The sequence below is a fragment of the Palaemon carinicauda genome, chromosome 14 (assembly GCF_036898095.1).
Source record: "Palaemon carinicauda isolate YSFRI2023 chromosome 14, ASM3689809v2, whole genome shotgun sequence".
Classification (NCBI taxonomy): Eukaryota; Metazoa; Arthropoda; class Malacostraca; order Decapoda; family Palaemonidae; genus Palaemon; species Palaemon carinicauda.
In genome coordinates this window covers 11137992-11161806 of record NC_090738.1, presented here as the reverse complement: position 1 = coordinate 11161806, position 23815 = coordinate 11137992, and the positions used below count along the sequence as shown (strand labels likewise).

General features: G+C 33.6%; 1 protein-coding gene across 1 annotated transcript in view; it reads left to right on the top strand.

Annotated features, from left to right (window-relative positions):
• The first annotated feature begins 1349 nt into the window (after positions 1-1349).
• LOC137652679 (uncharacterized) overlaps positions 1350-23815 on the top strand; it is a 36472-nt gene continuing 14006 nt past the window's right edge. Inside the window, exons 1-5 of the mRNA XM_068386083.1 lie at positions 1350-1367; positions 7419-7524; positions 9931-10167; positions 11662-11768; positions 21658-21814. Coding sequence (XP_068242184.1) covers positions 1350-1367; positions 7419-7524; positions 9931-10167; positions 11662-11768; positions 21658-21814 — 625 coding nt within the window. The remainder of the gene's footprint in view (positions 1368-7418; positions 7525-9930; positions 10168-11661; positions 11769-21657; positions 21815-23815) is intronic.

Genomic DNA, 23815 nt, shown 5'->3' with positions numbered 1-23815 from the left:
CTAAAGAGGAAAGAAGCCACTGAACAATTACAGTTCCGTAGTTAACCTCATGAGAGAAGTGTTTGGTAATTTCAGTGTTGTCAGGTGTATGAGGAAAGAGGAGAATGTGTAAAGAAGAGGCCAGACTATTCTGTGTATGTGTCGGCAAAGAAGAAATGAGCCGTAACCAGAGAGAGGGATCCAATGTAGTATCGTCTGGCCAGGCAGAGGACCCAATAACTCTAATGGTAAGATCTAAATGGGTGGCTGGTGCTTTGGCCAACCTACTACCTACTAGTATATATAGTTTTTGTTAGGGATCTAAACATAGCCTTATATATATTACTGTTTGTCTATGGTTCCCCGGGCACTTACAAAAGACAATGGAGTTTATTTTGTCCATTGGCTAATAGAGCATTCGTAGGATTGTTACGAATCCTTGCACTGATTCTCCTTTGTCGTCTAGGAAAAACACGAGTTCGTGTACTCAGGATTTCCCGCCCTAATATCTAGTGGGCATATTATCTATGGAAGCTTATTTTCCTCTATTTCTTATCGATCAGATTATTCAAAGTTTCTGTTTTGTAAGTTACTGGAGAGTTACTTTAAACATGGAATTTTCTTTCCATCGTAAGGTTACATTTCTGACTTCATTACAAAGGCTATTTCAAAATTTAGTCTTTTTGTACAAACTTATTCTCGTCCTCCTGGTAGAGCGGTTATCTTTACTGTTTAAATATGAATATAAGTACTCCGTCCAGAATTTTAATGAAGAAAACATCGAAGAATGAAATGTAAAAGTTAAAGAAAATTGCATGATCATGAAAAAACGAAGCTAGGGAAACTAGTAAAGATGAAATTGAGAAGTGTCGAAATTGGATTTTGATATCCAGTAAAGGACAGATAGCCTTCGGACTGAAGTTGATTGGTATAGTGTTCGTTGGGGTCTTCGAAGAGCTTCCATTGATCGTTTTGTGTGAGATCATGCAATGACCGATGTTGTGGATTTTTCGACAATGGTACTTTCCCTATTTCAGTAGACATGTACAGATGGACACAATAGTTCCTGGCACACCTTGCTTTGAGGTAAGCATACCTTGTCACTCTATTACTGAGCGGAGAGCTCCTGTGTGTAGCCCCGCGGATCAATGATGCTATCTCTCACTACACTTATCTGTTTGGTTACTCGCTGCGCTGTGAGGGTGTGACAGAGTGCACTCCCCCAGAGAAAGGTGTACCGTGAATTCCTGTGTCCAATTGTACTTGTGTATGTGCGTCCTGCAATGACTGACAGTGTAGCAAAAGTATTTCTGAAATAATTTGTCAAGATACATCTTTGTTTGTTTGCTAATACGTAAGTCAATTGCTAAATGGGTTTAGATGAAAATGTGAGTAACTTTATTATTATGCCTGTCCCCTTTATTAGGACATGGGTATGGCCATGCGATATTGTATATCATTTAAATAGTATATGTAATTTTGAGTAAATTTGTTTACGAAGAGGTGAACTATGTGGGTTAAAGCCCTGTCTTTCAAAGAGAGAGAGAGAGAGAGAGAGAGAGAGAGAGAGAGAGAGAGAGAGAGAGAGAGAGAGGGGGGGGGGGTGGGTGTTGGGTGGACTGTAAATGTTGATACTTTCACCAACTAAACATTTGTCTCAGAGAAAAGTAGATTTATTTTTAGCGTCAACTTTAGCTGTTTATAATAAGCAAAATAATGTGTTAGTAATAATCTTGATGCAGTAATAAAGCCAACATTGTTATAATGGCGCAGACATAAGAAATTCTGCATTTTCTATTACTTATCAGCTTCCCATAGTGGATATGAACTGAGAGAGAGAGAGAGAGAGAGAGAGAGAGAGAGAGAGAGAGAGAGAGAGAGAGAGAGAGAGAGAGATTCCAATCAGGAGAAAAATTATAGATTATTGAGAAGGTAAGAGAAGTTACTGTTTTGAAGAATTGTAATGAACATTACAACATATGGATATTTTATCCTTATGGGGCCAATAAAGGCTCCATATATTGCTATGGGGGCTCTGTAGATGGTGAATTCTAAACATGCGAATCATTTATAGTTTGGGGCAGTCCGGAGGTCCACACAAGTATACCTATTCCCTTTTGCCTCACAAGGACTGATATAAGCCATATCACCGAATATATGAAATATTTTATTGAATATTTTTACGCCTATGTCATTTGAAATTGTATTTAGTAGACTTGAATTGTTTTTACAGAATTCAGTAAAGGAAGTACAGCTAATTATGGCCGAGAATAGTTTTGAATTATTGTAGAGGGTTGTGGTGGCATGGTGGTAGCGTCCTTGCCTGGTGATTGCCAAACTGGGGTTCGAGTCCTGCTCAAACTCGTTAGTTTGTTTGGTCGCTGCAACCTCACCATCCTTGTGAGCTAAGGATTGGGGTTTTGGGGGAGTCGATAGGTCTATCTTCTGAGTCATCAGCAGCCATTGCCTGGCCCTCCTTGGTACTAGCTTGGCTGCAGAGGGGGCTTGGGCGCTGATCATATGTATATATGGTCAGTCTCTAGGGCATTGTCCTGCTTGATAGGGCAATGTCACTGTCTCTTGCCTCTGCCATTCATGGGCGACCTTTAAACATTTAGAGAGTTTTATAAAGAAAGAATATTAATTAATGTTAGTGGCATCTTGTTTAATAGCTGCTATTGGCATCAGTCATGATAAATAGGCGATAAGGTCGATTAACTTGATCAGATCATAAGGATTTTCATCCACAAATACGGTTCACTTATTCAGCTACTGATGTTAATCCAATTTCAGAATAGAACTGGAGAGAGAGAGAGAGAGAGAGAGAGGAGAGAGAGAGAGAGAGAGAGAGAGAGAGAGAGAGAGAGAGAGAGAGAGAGAGAGGGAGGGAGGAAAATTATAAATTTCACAATCTATGATAGACACATGAGAAGTTGATAAGTAGTTAATATTTAAATAAAAATCCTTCTCAGCATTCCGTTTAACATATACAAACAGTGATCAGTGGATGTTATTATTATTATTATTATTATTATTATTATTATTATTATTATTATTATTATTATTACCTAAGCTACAATCCTATTTGGAAAAGCAGGATGCTATAAACCCAAGGGCTACGACAGAGAAAATTGCCCGTTGAGGAAAGGAAATAAGGAAACAAACAAACTACAAGAAAAGCAATGAACAATTATAATGAAACACTTAGGAACAGTAACAACATTAAAATGGATCTTACATATATAAACTATAAAAACAGACTTATGTCAGCCTGCTCAACATAAAAACATAGATAATAAGAACAATCAGAGATTTAAGACCTCCGCAAATTAATATTGCCAACATTTAACTAAAGTCTACGGACTTGGCCTCCCACTTTTCACATGTTTACTGTACCGTAGATTGGAAAAAAGGTAATGTTGATCCAAAATCGTGATCTTGATTCGTATCACCTCCAAAATTTCATGGTTCCTTCCGATGCATAATATCTATCCATTGTTAAAAAATTTTGAAAATCTAATTGTCAATTTCTGACGTAATCTTTAACATTTTGGGAAATGCAAATCCGTATCTAGAATTCGTATCCGGAACCGGATCATCTCCAAAATTTAATGGGGGCGTCCATGACCTAAGATCTATCTGTGGTGAAAATTTCCTCAAAATCAGTTGAGTAGTTTTGGCGTAATCCTGTCTACAGACACAACGAATAAATAGATAACCCAAATCGAAAATATAACCTCCTTGGTGGAGGTAATAAGAAAAAGGAGATGAGTAGAATCTGAAAGCAAACGAATGAGCATCATAAAGTAGAGTAATATGGGAGGGAAAATGAGGGAGGAAGGACACCCTTTACTTCTAAGGGCAGAAATAATGGAGGGACGAGGGGAGGTTTGTTGGACATGAGACAGCTGGTGGCTGAAGAGGTCTGCAAGAGAGAGACTGAGACTGGGGCATTTTCCCTCTTGTTTAGGCAAAAAATAAATATTAGTGTTGTCAGTCAGGGCGTCAGGAAATTTCGAGCCTGTTTGTTCTGTGCTCTCTCTCTCTCTCTCTCTCTCTCTCTCTCTCTCTCTCTCTCTCTCTCTCTCTCTCTCTCTCTCTCTCTCTCTCTCTCTCTCTCTAAACATTCCCTAGTTTTCTGGGTTCGTGATTATAGCCATAACAGTTGGTTTTTCTGCAGGAAATAGACGCTTATTGGGTAACCCTTTTACTGGCGGACACAAACTTCCTATGTTTTTATTATACACACACACACACACACACACATATATATATATATATATATATATATATATATATATATATATATATATATGTATATATATATATATATATATATTATATATATATATATTTATATATATATATATATATATATATATATATATATATATATGTCCTTTTTTATTTGGGACAGCTGAACGTATTAACGTGGTGAGAGGGTTTGCGTATCGCCATGATCAACAAAGATGTGATTCTCAGGGCTACCCATACTAGATTTGTTTGTTATGAGCGATCAGATGAAAATCTCCCACCATCACCAAGCTGCAATGGCCAGCGTGATGAAAACTGGCCAAACCCCTAGACATTGAGGCCTTTGTCCTTCCATGGACTAAAACCGGCTGCATTTTTAATGTATATATATATATATATATATATATATATATATATATATATATATATATATATATATGTATGTATATATATACACACGAGTGTGTAAGTATGCATTTATAAACATATGTGTATTATACCTCTTGAGAGCTATATGGTCCTTTAAGTACTAGTCAGTTAAATTTGTTGTTTGAACCTGCTCAGGTTACAGTTCTTTTCTTTGCCAACACACATACAACTTTCATTCTCGCTGAATTGAGTAGATGTCGCTGTTACTGTTCCGTGAATGTTTGTTGATAAGGACACTCTGAAATCTATTCAGTGTTCTCTATTAGATTATAGTTATTGGATGAGAGTTCTCTTGTTTGAGGGTACACTATATCTCCGTTTTCTATCGATTTGCTCCAATGACCATTTCTTAGTGATGTGTTGGGTAGGGTGAAAAGAAAAGCCTAGAATACCTGTTGATTTATAAAGTGATCATTTCCATGTATATTTTATTTCTTTGTTTTTATCTTTAACTTGATTGTTTCGTATGCATGAATGTTCATATTGTTTTTTTTTATTAGTTTATTAATTCTTTTTAATTGCCTATTGTTAATTTCTCAATATTAATTTCTATCCGAGGCTGTTTTTCCTATTGGCCGTAAAACATAAAGCATTCTTCTTTACCAATTAAGGTTTTAGCTTAGTAACTAACAATAATCTTTTATATGTATATATATATACACATACATATACATATATATATATATATATATATATATATATATATATATATATATATATATATATATATATATAATTTAAAGCATGATTATCTTTCATGAGGTTCAACCTGCCAAAGTGGGAGTCATTGCTGAGAAGGTCAAGGATACCTTCATCTACTGCCCCCCCCCCCCCCCCCGCCCCTCTCCATCTCCAGAAGTCTTGCTCAGAAACCTGAAGTTTTTCTGTCATTCTGTCCTTACTTTCTATTTGGAAGGTCACTATGTGTATATTTATTTATATATATATATATATATATATATATATATACATATATATATTGTGTGTATATATACATATATATATGTATATATATGTATATATATATATATATATATATATATATATATATATATATATATATGTGTGTGTGTGTGTGTGTGTGTGTGTGTGTGTGTGTGTGTTTGCGCGTGGGTGTGTGTATGAAAACCATTATTTTTACTTCAGCCTTTCATCCATTTACACATCGGTCACAATCATTAATTTTCAGTGAATAACTCGTAAAACTAACAGTATCGAATTTATTATCTTTTGGTTTTCTAGGTGGTCACGAAATACAGGTTTTTGCGCATGCCCTGAAATATAGCCTAACGAAGACATGCGCTGCTTTGTTGCTCTTGTCGGTGCCTGGAGACAACAGTAGTGACCAAGAATTGGCTACTACTGAGTGCTGACTACTGACCAGTCAGTGACGGAGTTGCTTGAGCCAGAAGTGGTCGCGGCACCATGGACTGGCAGAGATCCCTCATTGGGCCTTTGCTCATACTTCTCCTAGGTAATAAATGTTCTTTTTTTTCTGCGTAGTTGACAGATACTGCTCATTAACTGTATATTGAAGCAATCAGATTGAAGACTTTAAATTGATTTTGGTTTATGTTATGAATACTCTCTTGAAAGAATGATTTTCATTCTTTTGGTGAGATTTCCAGAGGCGAATAGTGCATTTCTTTCTGGAACTTTTTTACATAAAAGCTGATTACGATGATACCAATAGCAATAGTAACTTATCTGTTGTGTTGCTCGTTTATCTTCGTGTACACCTCTGGGCGGAACTATATTTTACATAAGTATGTAAATGTAAAATACTTTTTAATATTTTATGAGAAATAGAAATGCCTTTATGGTAAGAAAAAAAGTTCAGTATCGATTTAAGTCCAACAGATCCCACATGTGGCTTTTTTAATATCTTATTTAGGAAGAGGTTGTCTAGTCGAAATATGAGTGGGTTCCAAGCAAAGAGGTTTCATCGTGTTCACACTTCTATTTTCTTCCTCGATGCTATAAGAACAGACGCATGAATGTTGACCCGATTATTTCTAAAGTGACATTTGGGTTGATATTAAAAAACACTTCTCATTTTACCTCCGCAAAGGTCATGTTTCGCCTCTGTCTGTTTGTTTTTATATCACCAGCCTAACTCAAAAATTTACGGATGAAAATTTCAGTATATTCCAGAAGTGTGCTGACTCAGAAGTGATTAGATAATGGCGGTGGTCCGGATCCAGGAGTTTGACATTACAGTAGATTCATTCATGGTCAACATATGAAAGAGGGAAAGCTTTGTCCGTAGACTTGAGTAAAAGGTTCATAATCTATCTTGGCGGAGGTCTAAAGTCCCGGATTGGTCTTTCTCCTTATTGTCATATGTTGGTACGCGTTATTACATAACTTACCTGGTATTCGATTTAGTTTTTTTATATAGTTATATTGGTAGCCTTGGTCTTTATGCTGAGCAGTAAATGCGCAATCGACAAATCGGAGTCTTTTATTGGTGGTCTAATGCCTGCACGGTGTCTTGCTTTTTATTTATTCATTTGTTTGTTTTGGTCATAATTATATCAGTATCTTCGTTAACTGATTAGAGCCAAGAAACGCTCTCATATGTACTTGGTAATTGACGAAATTACAATTATTGTTACAATTGTAATTATAATTCTATGTATCCACCTTAGCTGTTAAAACTAACAAATTAAACAATTAGCTATATATTTTTTTTCATTTGATTGAATTTTTTAATAATCCGTAACTATCTTCTTATATAATTGGTTTCTCTTAAGATTCCAGTTAAACTTGATGTTACGGAATTAGTTGATTTCTTCAAGTATTTGAACGAAATTATATCGAATGATGGTAGGAAAAGTGAAGAGGGATTTCATCCAAAAGGTAATAATTTTATAAATCAATCGTGAACTTCTCTTCTGAATAGATTTTTTTCCACTTAATTTATCTGATTGGATAATAATTGTGATAATTATACTTTAATTCAGTGCACTCCATGAATGTAGATGTCTCGACTTTCATTTGTTTGTAGACTTATTTGTAATTTTTTAAAAAATCCTGCTTCGAAAATGATTTTTATATATTTAATTAATATACTAAAACGTAGTATAAATCTCTTGCAAAGAATTAATTTAGATTACTAATTACAAATTTATTAATTCAATGATCAAGTCACAATGAAAAATAACCCATAATCTGTAAAAATGGTCCTCAAGATTTGAGAATCTCTTTGGACTTGTGAATATTCCAGTTACACCTATTCAAATGAACTCGAATATTCTACCCGACCCTCTTAGCTGCCTTCACTATCCACTATGACGTCACAGCTGTTGCAATATCTTGTTTCCATCCGGACAACTGGTTTTATTCTATTTGACAATCCCCGTGGAGCATTATTACTTAAAGAATATTACTTTTATCCATTACATAATAGTATAGAATCTTTTCAGTTTGAGCTAGATTCTTTTTAGCGTAGAATTAACATTTTTTTTCGTAACTGTTTGAGGTGTCATTAATAAAGTTTTTAATCATTTTCGCAAAATTGAAATTATTTGAGTCGAGATCAAGTTAACAGACCAAGTGTTGATTATGACAAATATTTCACTTGCATTCTGTATTACATAGCTTTTTTCATTATTATTATTATTATTATTATTATTATTATTATTATTACTTGCTAAGCTGCAACCCTAGTTGTAAAAGCAGGGGCTTCAACAGGGAAAATAGCCCAGTGAGGAAAGGAAACAAGGTAAAATTAAATATTTTAAAAACAGTAACAACATTAAAACAAATATTTCCCATAAAAACTATAAAATTTTTAACAAAACAAAAGGAAGAGATAATAGATAGAAAAAATGTGCCCGGGTGTACCCTCAAGCAAGAGAACTCATATCTCATTCTTTAACCCCATTTAAAATAAAAAATAAAAAAGCTGAGCAGGTGTTGGGTATGTGCTCGGACACCTACTTCACCTCGAGGAACATGATCGTACAGGACACTCTTTCCCCCGGAGAAGGTGTGGTGATCTGCGCTGACGCTATCAATCAACTCTTCAACAATGGACGGACTGCCATGATAGTAAATTGCTCTGCGACAGAACCCCTTCATCCCAGCATCGTTTGCACCGGTGAGTGAGACCTTGCCCAGTTCTGTTTTCTCCCTCACCTGGGTATGGCTACTCCCTCTCCTCCCTATCAGAGGGACTGGGGAGAGATAGGCGTGACCGGAAGAAATATATATATATATATATATATATATATATATATATATATACTATATATATATATACTATATATATATATATATATATATATATATATATATATATAGATAGATAGATAGATAGATAGATAGATATATGTATATATAATATATATAATATATATATATATATATATATATATATATATATATATATATATATACTGTATATATATATATATATATATATTATATGTATATATACCGTGTATATTGTATATATACAGTAAGTAGTAGATTTTTTTGTCTTGGATGGTATTATATGCAGGTTCTTTTTTCGCATTGAGTGAGTCGTGGGGAGAGAGAGAGAGAGAGAGAGAGAGAGAGAGAGAGTGAGAGGATATTAGATCTTTCAAAGACACTTTTAGTCTATCTACGTAGACTCCATTTGCTCTTGGGTAGAGCAAATTAGTTAAAACGTTTAGGGTTTTTATGATCTTGTCTAACTTATTCTTGAGAGAGAGAGAGAGAGAGAGAGAGAGAGAGAGAGAGAGAGAGAGAGAGAGAGAGTGAGAGGATATTAGATCTTTCAAAGACACTTTTAGTCTATCTACGTAGACTCCATTTGCTCTTGGGTAGAGCAAATTAGTTAAAACGTTTAGGGTTTTTATGATCTTGTCTAACTTATTCTTGAGAGAGAGAGAGAGAGAGAGAGAGAGAGAGAGAGAGAGGTGTTACAAGGGTTTCGGATGTGTCAAAGACTTTTTTAGTCTTTCCGCGTTATATTCATCTGGGTTTAATTTGTATCAAACATCTACAAATATCCATGATGTAACCATGAAGAAAATTAAATGATTTAAATTATATATATGAACATTAATCTACCTACCAGAAACTCTTAGAATAAGTTTTTTCCCATTGGGATGAAGTGAATGAATATTTCAATCTAGCATACGTCAAGAATAGCTCTCTCTCTCTCTCTCTCTCTCTCTCTCTCTCTCTCTCTCTCTCTCTCTCTTACTCTTAGTGTTTATATGTGTGTATGTATGTACGTATGTATACACAATTTCTTTTATCTCCATATTTCAGATCCGCCTCCTGGTATTCTGACAAGTTGTTCTTCTCCTGCTCCAGTTCTTAATGGGTCTGTGTCTGCTATTTCTATGGTTTTTACCGTTCAAACTGGTACAAGTAAGGTGGATCATTACATATATGAGTACTTTGTGTGTGAGAATCAAACCGAATCATTCATTTCCGGGAGGGACGCAGTCTTAGCCCAGTGTCTAAACGGCGAATGGCTGCCCCACTTCGACTGGTGTGAGATCCGTAAGTCTAAGTTCTCTAATTGCTGCATGTTTACCACTGACAAGTTCCCCTGTCCTAGGCTCTACATGAAATGGTCCCCTGTTACAGGTCCTGGCTTCAGTTAGTTTATATGTATTTTGGTGTGGTTGGTCCTAGATTATGAAGGCTTAGATTAGCACGTTAGTTTAGGTTAAGTGTCATCAGTACTAGTACATCAGAACTGTCTGTCTACTAATGAAATAGTTCAAGTGTTGAGTACTTTTTTAGGTGCCCCCATCATTGGATGTCACTTCTGCCTTTCAGAAAGGGTCCCTAGATTAGATTAGGTTATGTATGACTAAGTGTTAACCCTTGAAATATACTTGCTTCAAATAATATTAAGTTTTCATTTCAAATTAGCTGTTCAATAAGTTACATTTTCATAGCCACTGTTGGTCACATCTATTCTAGTTCTGTTCCATCTAATTGATTCTTTTTTTATTTAATCCAATTTTCTCGCAATAAAATGTGAGCCACGTAGAATACTGAAGATAGTTATTCCAAGGAACCAGAGGTATTTTTAGTAACCCTGTAGAGATCCGTTATGTCGGCTGAGGTAATACTAAGAATCTCTTGTTTTATTATTTACTAAACAATGTTTCTTAGATTTTCTGGTTGGAAAAATGCAGTTGAACTAGACAAATAGTTTTAGTCATATATACTGTTTCTGATAACTGTATTTTAGACAAATTCGCATAGATCAGCCATAAACAAATGTCGTTTTGCATAAGCAATAATTATAATTAGTTTCACTGTTATATCAGAACTAGTCTACTGAATTTCAAATAATGATATTGGATAGCTTTAAAGTCTACGAAAGCTGTGTTAGAAGTTGAATGAGTTAATGTTCCTTTTGTTTAACAGAAATTAGGTAATAAATGATATAGTAAATGGAAAATATTCTTGTCTTATTCCATTCATTCCGTTTGGATGCCATTGTGCAATGGTACTCTATAATGGTAGATATCTATGGTATCATTACTATATGTCACCAACTTATTAGATATATTAGATATTAACTTTACTAATCCGATTATTCTCACAATCTTGCTAGAATAGCTCACTCTTTTCCAGAAAGTTAAGAAAAGTACACTTTTAATACATCGTATCGTTGCCATAAGTCGCCAACGTATCAATAATAACTTTATTTAAGCTCATAATGAAAATGTATTAGCTTACAGTTATGGGAGTTATTTTCCCGTAAGGAGTAATTTAAACGACCATCTCTTTCCATTAGCTCCACTATTATTATTATTATTATTATTATTATTATTATTATTATCATTATTATTATTATTATCATCTAAGCTACAACCCTAATTGGATAAGCAGGATGCTATAAGCCCAAGAGCTCCAACAGGGAAAAATAGTCCAGTGAGGAAAGGAGATAAGGAAACTAATAAACTACTAGAGAAGAAGAAATTACTATTGGTTAATAAATATCAAATGTTATATATGCCATTTCGTCTTTTTCAGCATGCCCAGCGCACAGAGACTGTTCGACTTTATTAGAATTAAGCAAAGGCAGAAGCGGTCTGTACAGAGTTATTCCTTCTGGCCAAACAACAGACGAACCACTGAACGTAAGTTGCAGCAACTTCACTCTTTTAACCGTAGTATTTCTGGAAGATTTTCATTTGGATTTCGGCGGAGGTTCCGTGTAATATGTTTCACCTGTCACGTGTCTCGTGTCACGGGTGTTACAATTCCTTAGAATTGAAAGTTATTGAAAGCAATTAGGTATTTAAACAATTATTCACGATCATTCACAGACGGAAAGTGATGCAGATACAAATCATGCTTATAGATATGTATATACACACTTGTTTATATATATATATATATATATATATATATATATATATATATATATATACTATACTATATATATATATACTATATATATATATATATATACACACACATACAGTCAAATCTGGAGTTATCCACATGCTCTAGCAATCCACTTTTTCTAAGTCCCTATCTCTGTATAATGTAAACTTCCCTGTGTAAGCATCACCCCTGGCCAATGCAGCCCCGCAATTTCCAGTCCGAATTTTATAAAGGCACTGTTCTTGAGTGCCAGTTCAAATGACCTTCGATGTCAGGATGCCAGAGAACTTCAAATTATTCATTCAATGACATTTGTAAAGCGAAATAAATGTTTGTTCCAAGAAAATGTGTTATATTCTGTGATATATATACAGTGTATATATATATATATATATATATATATATATATATATATATATATATATATATATATTTATTGTTGTTTTGGTGTGCCTTTGTAATAAAACTTCAAATGTTTATTTGATCTTTGTATTAAAAAGAAAATATGGTAAGAAAGTAATATTGACATACCAGGAGTGGCATCTGTTTAACTGATCCACCTGTCCATGTGAGCCACTTTTTAAAATTCCCCAGGGTGTCTCACTAGCGCATATTTAACTGAGTGTGTATATATATATATATATATATATATATATATATCTATATATATATATATATATATATATATATATATGTGTGTGTGTATATATATCATAGGCTTTATTTCTCTTTCGAGGAGTCGTTCATGACTTTTTATTCCTAGAACTAGTGTGCCCGACCCGTCAAAAATGACGTCTAAATATTTAGATAAATATGCACACCACGTACACAGATTCTACCCTTCCCACCTACCCCTCTTTCCTAACTACACCCCGTTGGTTTGGCAATTTGTTGGAGAGTGTGGTTACAAAGTGTACCTCCGGGTACCTCCTCACTTTGTGGGTGGCGTGGCTTGCCATGGACAATAACCAGCTTTAGCCATATGGTTTTTAGCTCTGTAATAATATCAGCTGTGAATTCACTACCAATATCGCTTTACAGAGTGGATGGATCTCTGAAGAGAAGCATGATCATTGGTAGCTGATACGCTTCTTCAGCTTCTCGCTTTGAAGTCAACGTTCAAACAACCACGAATTTGGTTGAGGATTTTGATAAACTATCATCCAGTTGCAAGAATTCTCACTTGTGAATTGCATGTCTGTGAGATCAATTTACGTGTGGGATGTAAATTTATGAGTCAAAATAGGGTGAACAATGACACATTGAGTTACTTTGCTACTTAACTATTCAGCAAACTAGAAGCACGGGGATAACAATAGAATCCGGTGGCTATTAGGATTAGCTATTTAGTAACTCAGTAAACTTGGAGCACAGGGAAGACAATAGACTCTGGTGGCTATTACGACTGGCTATTGAGCTACATAGAAAACTCTGGGCACTTGGATAATATTAGACCTCGGTGGTCATTACAATTGGCTATTTAGTTACTCAATAAAATCGAAGCACAGGGAAGACAATAAACCTAAGTACTATTGCGATTGGCTACTCAACAATTCAGTAAACTCTAACAATATGGAAAATAGCACATTCCGTTGGTTATCATAGATATCAACAATGGATGCCGCGAGACCCAGTTCGGCCAGTGGTAGCGCATACGTGAAGACTGCAGCCATCAGTGGCTCGTATGGTATTCAATGGAAATAATTATCGCGCATACGGTTTATCGCAAAATATGTGCATACCGCTGAGAGATTTACCTAGCTTATATTTTGATATGTTGCACAGAATACTTATATATCTAAATATTATTATTATTTATTTGATGTATATATATACTGTATATATGTATATATATATATATATATATATATATATATATATATACATATACACTTTATACACGCATATATGAAATACATGCAACCTAAATATTTGTGTGTATATATATATATATATATATATATGTATATATATGTACATATATATATATATATATATATATATATATATATATATATATATATATATATATATATATAGGTAGTAGGTTGGCCAGGGCACCAGCCACCAGTTGAGATACTACCTCCATAGTGTGATGGGGTCCTTGTCGTTTAACTGACCAGACAGTAGCCTACTATATTGGATCCTTCTCTTTGGTTACGGTTCATTTTCCTTTTACTTACACACACACACCGAATAGTCTGGCCTATTCTTTACATATTCTCAGTTCACGCGGCATCTATAGTCAATTTTTTTTTAGCCAGGCAGATTTGCACCGACTCAGAGTTTACCAAGTAGTTAAGTAGCCAATCGTAATAACCACCCATAGATATCAACACTATAGTCAATTTCTTTTAATGAGGCATATTTGCACCGACTCACAGCGGTGCCCTTTTAGCTCGGAAAAGTTTCCTGACCGCTGAATGGTTGGACAAGATAATTCTAAACCAATCAGATAGCAGGAAACCTTTCCGAGCTAAAAGGGCACCGCTGTGAGTCGGTGCAAATATGCCTCATTAAAAGAAATTGACTATAGTGTTGATATCTATGGGTGGTTATTACGATTGGCTACTTAACTACTTGGTAAACTCTAACAACATGGAAAACAGCAGACTGGTGGTTATTACGCTGCTCAGAGACAGCGTCAGACATAATAAACTTATTAAATAATTCAAAATAGGCCGTACTCTTCAGGTTTAGTCTTTGAGTGGGTGATATATTTTGTGTTTTATTCCTGTGACGTAATCAAATTTCAGGTTCAATATCAAACAAGCCTTTGGTATTCATATAATCTGCTTTTATGACACCAATGCATTGATTTACAATATATCAAAAGCCAATAACATTTACCATGCTTTATTAAGTAACACTATATAAACTATATATGATTACGGTTGTTGGAGCTGATTTTAAAATGCAATATTGAAAATGTTTTTAATGTCAATGACTGTTATGCATTATACACATTAAGGATTCTTATCTTTCTATGATAATACATAAATAAGAAGACCTATATTGAATGTCTGACATCCGAAGACCATTTAAAAAAAATAAAAACTGCTAGTTTAATATAGATATATATATATATATATATATATATATATATGTATTATATATATATGTATTATATATATATATATATATATATATATATATATATTCACGTAAATACCAACAGTGAATTTGTATAACAGATCACCTCATAATTCAGTAATTTCATTTAATTACTGGAGTTTTCATTGATTACATGTAATCACTGAAAATTCTAAGTGATTTCATGAAATCACTGATTACACATGTTCACTGTAACATATGAACCTGATACGCGTATTTGCACAATTTACTGTAATTGTACAGTATATAAAAGCGCCATGGCTTAACATCGCACGCGTGGTCAGGTCAAACTGATTAATCTTCAACTTTTCGAGGATAGTTAATCCTTAAAATTCAGAAGATACACAATATGCGAGGTCACTTAATGGAGCAGTGTTGACATTTAGTCCATTTCATACAAGAAACTATTTAGCTAGTATCAATGCTTTCATGAAAGAGGTGGTTGTGCCTCACGAAATTCTCTCTCTCTCTCTCTCTCTCTCTCTCTCTCTCTCTCTCTCTCTCTCTCTCTCTCTCTCTCTCTCTCTCTGAATTCTGAATCGTAGTAGAAGAGACTCTTTGGCTATGGTCAACAGCTCTTTTAGGAGGAGGACACTCCCAAATCCAACCATTGTTCTCTAGTCTTGGGTAGTACCATAGCCTCTTTACCATGGTGTTGCACTTACATGGGGGAAAACACTGCCGCACTACTCTATTTTGTTTCTCTTCCTCGTGTTATTTTGAGTTTCGTATTCTCTTGTTAATTTCAAGTTTTTATAGTTTATATTTAAAGATTTATTTTAATGTTAATAGTGTTCTCAAACTTTTCATGTAGTTTTCCTTATTTCCTTTCCTCTCTGGGCTAGTTTCCTTCCCGGAGCCCCTGGGCTTATAGCATCCTGCTTTTCAACAAAGGTTGAAGCTTAGCAAGTAATGATAATAATTAAGTGCCATCCCGAAGCTCAGTCAAGGGAATTTACGTCCTTGGACAACTGTTTCACTCATTAAAAATGAATCAATAGTAAGGAAATGTATACCTAATTAATATTGGTAATGTTCGTGTGTTTGAGGCATCTTCCTCTCCCCTTTACTGACCCTTCAGACACTAGACGCACTTTTTTTTATGCCTCTTCTTAAAGACACCATGGTGCTGAATAGTCTTCCTGGCCCGTGTACTGGGTCATATATCCATGAATCCAATAATCCCTCGCCATCCTATCTCTTTCATCTTGAATGGACGGCGATACTATTATTGTTATTATTACTTGCTAAGTTACAACCCTAGTTGGAAAAGCAGGATGCTATAATTATGCCCAGGGGCCCCAACAGGAAAAGTAGCCCAGTGAGGAAAGGAAACAAGGAAAAATGATATATTTTAAGAGCAGTAACAGCATTAAAATAAATATTTCCTATATAAACTATAAAAACTTTAACACAACAAGAGGAAGACAAATAAAAATAGAATAGTGTGCCCGAGTGTACCCTCAAGCAAGAGAACTCTAACCCAAGACACTGAAATGTGTCGTAGTGAAATCACTTTATATAAATCTAAATGGTTTTCTGTTTGCTCAGTTTTACTGAATCCAACTTAGGGTACTTTCTTTCAACCAGAGGAAAGCCATTAACTACGCAAACATTGTAGCAAACATTGTAGCGCTCAAATTAGTTTTATTATAAAAAAGTCGACAATCCATTTGTAAATGTACATGTTTGCATATGATAACGATCAGAGTGTCACGACTGAGGTGGTGTGGCCGTGTATTAAGTATCGGTGGTGGGAAGAGAGTAAGGAAGGCTTCTGAGGAACTTGTTAGGGGGGAGAAGATCGAGAGGGAGGCTGAGAATTAGATAGGAACATAAGGTATAGGATGATATGGAGAGAAGGGGTTGGTGGAAGATGATGCCTTTGGTAGAAGGCTTTGCAGAGAGAGATCGCGCATCAGACAACCGACCCCTTAACGTAGGCAAAGCGGTGGGAAAGATGATGATGTTTGTAAATGATAGGAAGATATGTTAAACTATATCCCTCCAAAAGAGTAGGACCTGAATAATAATAATATTAATAATAATAGGGAAGTGGGGTATATGGGGAAAGGAAGAGTACCCCTGGATACAATCCAATTTATAGCTCAAAGGCAGGTACTCGGGATGGGAAAGATTAAGGAAATAGGGAGAAAGAGAAGTACAGGAGAAGAACAAAAGAGAGGGGCAGACCCTCTTGCGATATTAAAGAATTGGTATTCTAATATTTACAGTAAATTTATATGTATACATATTTTTATAAATGTAGATGTTTTATAAATTTTATATATATATATATGTATATATATATTGTAAATATATATATATATATATATATATATATATATATATATATATATATATATATATATATATATATATATATATTTCCACGAATCCGTTCCACAACAGTCAAGGTAATGACTATCGGAAATTAGAATCCATTTGGAACTGGCTAATCAAACAACTGGTCACTTGCTACCTTTCAGGGTGAATTCCAGCCCACTTCCGAAATGTCAATAGACGGATCACGTGATCTGTAAAGTCAAATTTAAGAGTTCTCAGCGCCAGGATTAACAGTTATTAGTTTTTTTTTGTTCTAGGTTTATGAATAGCCTCTCTTCCACCTATACATACACACACACACACACACACACACACACATATATATATATATATATATATATATATATACTGTATATATATATATATATGTATATATATATATATATATATATATATATGTATATATATACATATATATATATATATATATATATATATATATATATATATATACAGTATATATATATATCATCAGCTGTTACTAGTCCACTGCAGAACATAGGTTGCAGACATTTCCTACCACTTGTTTCTGTGTATGGTCTTTATATGCCAGTCCACACTTTCTTAGCATGTCATTCAATCGTCTTCGCTTCCTTTCCCTGATTCTTTTGCAATCTTTAGGGACCCGTTCTGTTGTTCTTAATGGCATCTATTATCTGCCATTCTCATTATAAATGCTGCCCATGTCCATTTCTTTTTATTACATGTTGTTAAAATGTTGTTTACTTTAGTTTGCTCTCGTATCCATCTTGTTCTTTTTCTGTCTCTTAGGGTTATTCCCATCATTATTCCTCTCATTATTCCTTTCTTTGAGTTGTAACTAGCTTATGTTTTAAGACTTTTGTAAGGCTCCAAATTTCTGATGTATAAGTCAGAACTAGTAGAACCATCTGATTAAATACTTTTCTTTTTAGAGAAAGTGGCATTTTACTTTTCATAATCTCATTTTGCTTATCAAAAGCTCTTCTTCCCATGCTTATCCTTATTGTAATTTCGATCTCGTGTCCTAGGGAAACACGTACTGTTTGCCCTATGTACGGATATTCACTAACAATCTGTAGAGGTTCGTCCATAACTCGTATTTGTTGTCTTTCTGCATTTTCATCGACCATTATCGTAGTTTTACTCATATTCATTTTCATTCCTACATTTTTGTTTTCTCAATTCAAATCTTCTATCATCTTTTGTAATTTTTTGTAATTCCTCCCACGATTCATTAAACACGACTGTGACATCTGCAAATCTTGAATTGGCAAGGTATTCCCCATTAATATTAACTCCTACATTTTCCCAATCTAAATTCTTAAAAACTACTTCTAGACATGATGTGAAAAATTTAGGAGATATGAGGTCACCCTGTCTAACACCTTTCTCAATCGGAATCTTCTCACTATACTTATGTAGTTTTAGGATTGCTGCACTCCCTGTATAAACATCTTCAAGTGTTCTAATGTAAAATTCATCTATTCCTTGTCTTTGAATGGTTTTCATTACTACTGAGGTTTTGACACAATTAAAGACTTTCTCATAGTCTATAAATACCATATATAGTAGTTTGTCTCTTCTCTGTTGATTTTTGTATTAGCTGGTCAGTTACATGAATATGTCAGTTATTGAATATCCAGTTCTAAATCCTGCCTGCTCTCTTATTTAATTCAAGTCTAACTGTCTTTCTATTCGGCCTAATGTGATGTTTGTAAATATTTTATGTGAATTGGTATAATAATAAAGTATTTCCAAGCTATAGGTGTAGAACATTCTTGCAGACATTTTGTGCAAAGTTTAGCCATTTTTACTACTTTGAAATCTTCTCCATCTATTATTAACTCAATTGTTAGCCCATCTTCTCTTGCTGCTATGTTTTTTTATACCTTTTATTGTTTTTTTTTTTTACTCCCACTTGTGTTACGTTTGGTACTGGCTCAGCTGTTTCGCAAAATTATTTCTTTTATCACTATTTTGTAGCATTGTATGGAAATTCTCTGCAATTTTCTCACTATCTCTTTTGTTGATAATATTTCAGATTTAATAAAAGCAAATATCTGTTGGTACCATATTCAAGGCTTTTTTTCATTAATTTGATGCCGATTCCTTTCTTTAGTATTTCCTAAATTTATGTATGATTGTGTTTACGAATATATTAGGTTTTTAGTGTGTCTATTGTATTAGGTAGTTCTGCTAATTTTATTGCATGTCTCTAGGACTTTACCCTCATTTCCAATCTTTTCTTTATTAAGTTTTTTTTTTCCTGGATCTTCTTCAGGAACTTTCGTATGTATTTCTTGTGCGGTTTCAAATACAATTTTTTTTAAATTACTGTTCCTTTTTCACTACTTGTTTGCATTTCATCCTGTAGCCGGAGTACCTATTTTTTATTGTTAAACTAAACGCGTTAGATTTTTCTCTTATTACAGGAGTGTCTATATTCTTTCTTATAATTAGTTTTCTCTCTTTCCTTAGATCTAAACAAATTTTGATTCTCACCATTCTATAATCGTTTAAATTTAACTGTTTAATACTCTTCCATCTTTAACTAAATTGACTTTTTCCCTGAGAATAATATCTATTTTTTTTTTCTCCATTTGAGCTTCTCCATGTCCATTTTCTTTATTCCTTTTTTATAATAGGTGTTCGTGCTTTTAAAATTGTTTCTTTCAGCAAATTTTACAAGCATATCTCCTCTGTCATGCTTGTCCCCCCACCAAGTTTATCAGCTACTGATTCTTTTCTTTTGACATACTTTTCCATTGAAATAATCCAAAACAAATATAAATTTAGGTTTATATATATATATATATATATATATATATATATATATATATGTGTGTGTGTGTGTGTGTGTATATATATATATATATATATATATATATATATATATATATATATATATATTTATATATATCTCCAGATCATCATAAAAAGTTTTATTTTCTTCCTCAGCATGAGATGTTGTTGGTGCATACGTTTGAATGATATTCATGTTATACTTCTTATTTAGTCACTTCCGCTAAAAAGATGGGAAGAGGTTATGTTTTCGTCCTTTGTTGTATTTTTGTTTGTGAACAACTTCCTGGCCACAATTTTACTCATAGAGTAGTGAAACTTTTAAGGGATTAAGTATTATGTTGAGACGCGGAAGTGATTTAGTTTTGAAAGTCCTATACATATATATGCCACTGCATATACAGTATATATGTATATATATACATGCATACACACACATATATATATATATATTATATTTATATGTATATATATATATATATATATATATATATGTAAATAAATATATATAAATATATATATATAATCGGTCACGCTCAGCTCTCCCAGATGTTCATGTGTGTATATCTCTCTAAATATTTAGCTGGGTCGCGTATACTAGTTTCTTATACTTTTCCTTGATTAACTATCAAATTTCATAACGCTAATGTCAGAAACTGTTTGGAGAAAATATGAACATATCCATCTCTCTCTCTCTCTCTCTCTCTCTCTCTCTCTCTCTCTCTCTCTCTCTCTCTCTCTCTCTCTCTCTCTCTCTCTTTTTTTTTTTTTTTTCCAGAAGCAGCATACATAAACCGCACGGAGTAGCAAACATCAAACTGAATAAAGCTATTAAACGTTTGCAGACCTAAAGTCAGTAAAAGCAACATTGCGGACAATCCATTTAAGAGCAAAGCAAATAATGGTGGCGTTACTTAGCTAATGCGTCTCTGTTAAATTACGCTTGGTGTGAAAATCTCACGGAGTCAGAAAATTTTTTCCTTAAGGCCAACTTTATTTTACGTATATAATTATTATTACAAAAATGAAAGATATTTTCTAGACAGGAACCTGTTTTCCTTTATAACTGGCTCTTCTAAAGAAAATAAAAGGCTTTAGTCATTATCACATTCATAATTCCCCTACTCGAGGTAAAGCTGAGCGTGACCTGAGACATTCACACACACACACACACACACACACACACACACACACACACACATATATATATATATATATATATATATATATATATATATATATATATATATATATCTCCAGACACTTGCTGTTTATTATATAGGGGAGATTATTATTATTATTATTATTATTATTATTATTATTATTATTATTATTATTATTATTATTATTATTATTATTAAAAAATACTGAAAACCAGCCTCTTCCCTTGATAAGGTCTGGTGCGAAATGGACGATCCCATAGGTGGAGGAACGGGCTGGACGACGCTGTTCCGTCACGTGGGTTCCCAATTCCCGGAGACCGCCCTGGACTACGAGAGCGGCTTCGGAGATGCAGAGCAGACCTGGACCTTGAACAGTACTTACTTTGCCGGTCAGTTTACCATTCATAGATAATTGGAATTCCATATTGTTGTTGGTGGTATTTTTAGCCTTACTAAAGCCTTAGAACAAAAGCTAGTTTACAATTCAAGGAGCTAGGAAAAGAATAATGATAGGATTAACACTAAGTGACAAAAAGAGCAACATGTATACGAGAGCAAACTAAAGAAAGGGATATTCTTACTACAGGAAAGAATTAAAAATGGTCATAAGCAGGACATACTGTCCAATGAGAATTGCAAACAATAGATGGACATTAAGAAAAACAAAATGGGTCCCTAGAGGTTATAAAAGAAGTAAAGAAAAAAAAAGAGAAAACGATGGATTGACGAGCCAAGGAAGTTTGCGGGTGTGAACTGGCACAGAAAGACCATAAACAGATGCAAGTGGAAGGACATGTCTGCATCCTTCGTTCTGCTTTGGACTAGTTACGGCTGATGATTTTGAGTAGTTTTTTTTTTCTGTTTTGTTTCGGGGTTCAATATTTGGAGATTTTTCAACTCCGTCATGTTAGAGGAAGGTTTGGAGTTGATTAGTTGTTTTTTATCTATCCATGTTTCGAATACCCTTAAGATATGCATGTTTTAGGGCTTCCAAGAGGATTTACTAACAGTGGGTCTTATGAATGGCAAGTGTCGATTGGATTTTTGAAAAGATTATGGGCTGGATTGTTCAGTCTTTCCAGATAGACAAATAGACACACACACACCACACACACACACACACACACACATATATATATATATATATATATATATATATATATATATATATATATATATATACTGTATAAATATAGTTTCGTATATATGTAGGAATATATGGTTGACCTTAAAATCATGCTGATACATATAATGACTTTCTACTGGCTTTTAATAAATATATATATAGATATATATATATATATATATATATATATATATATATATATATATATATATATATACAGTATATATATATATATATATATATATGTATATATATATATACATATATATATATACATATACATATACATATACATATATATTAGCGGCAAAGTTTAGAATTTCGGTACTTTGTAGAAAGCTTATGTATTTTTCAGAATACCTGGCAGTTTTAGGCAAAGTATGAAATAATTTGAATATGTTCAGACATAAACTTTGCCCAGGCAATTTCTACAATACCCAGGAATTCTATAGAATGCATCAATGTACTTAGTGTATATAAGTAGCATGTGTTTAATAATTTTTTTGAGTATATAACTGAAGCGTGTTAAATCTAAAAGAAATTTTTAGTTATTTGTAAACATTATATTTAATGATACTTCTAGAATGACAAAAAAAAAAAAAAAAAAAACATTTTGTTATTGCAGCAATCTAAGCTCGAATGGTACTTTGAATTGCATATTAGATTTATCTTGACACAAATATTTTTGTAAGACATTTTGAAAAACATTTGAAAAATCATTGTCCAGTTCCTGTCGATTGTTGGGTTGCTTTCCTTCTGAGCAATATGTTATTATCCATCGGGATTTCTTGCAATGGCAATAATGGCTTTTTGCAAACATTAAATCGAGATATGGTATAAAATAGTTTTAAAATCAATTGAATCGTGCTGAGCCGATAGAAACTGTTATCAACATCAATTATGATGACCAAAACATTTCGAGCATCTCGAAGACCTTTATCACAGTCAGGTATGGAAATGCTTCTGTTGGTGTGGCGCACACAACTAAAGAAATAATTCTATATCTAATCGAGTAAGATTCTTATACATGGACGATAGTTACTTGATCATAATGTCTGGACCTCCATGACATACTGATACGTGTGCTACATACATTACATCAAATAGTTCAGTATTAGTTTCATAAATCATAATGGTAGTATTAATCTCCTTTAATGGCTATATAAACTTTTGTTTCTGTTGCACTTTCATTATGACATATTTGTTTAACAACCAATATTCGCGGGGGACTTTCTTTGCTGTAGCTTTGGGCAAAACTAACTTC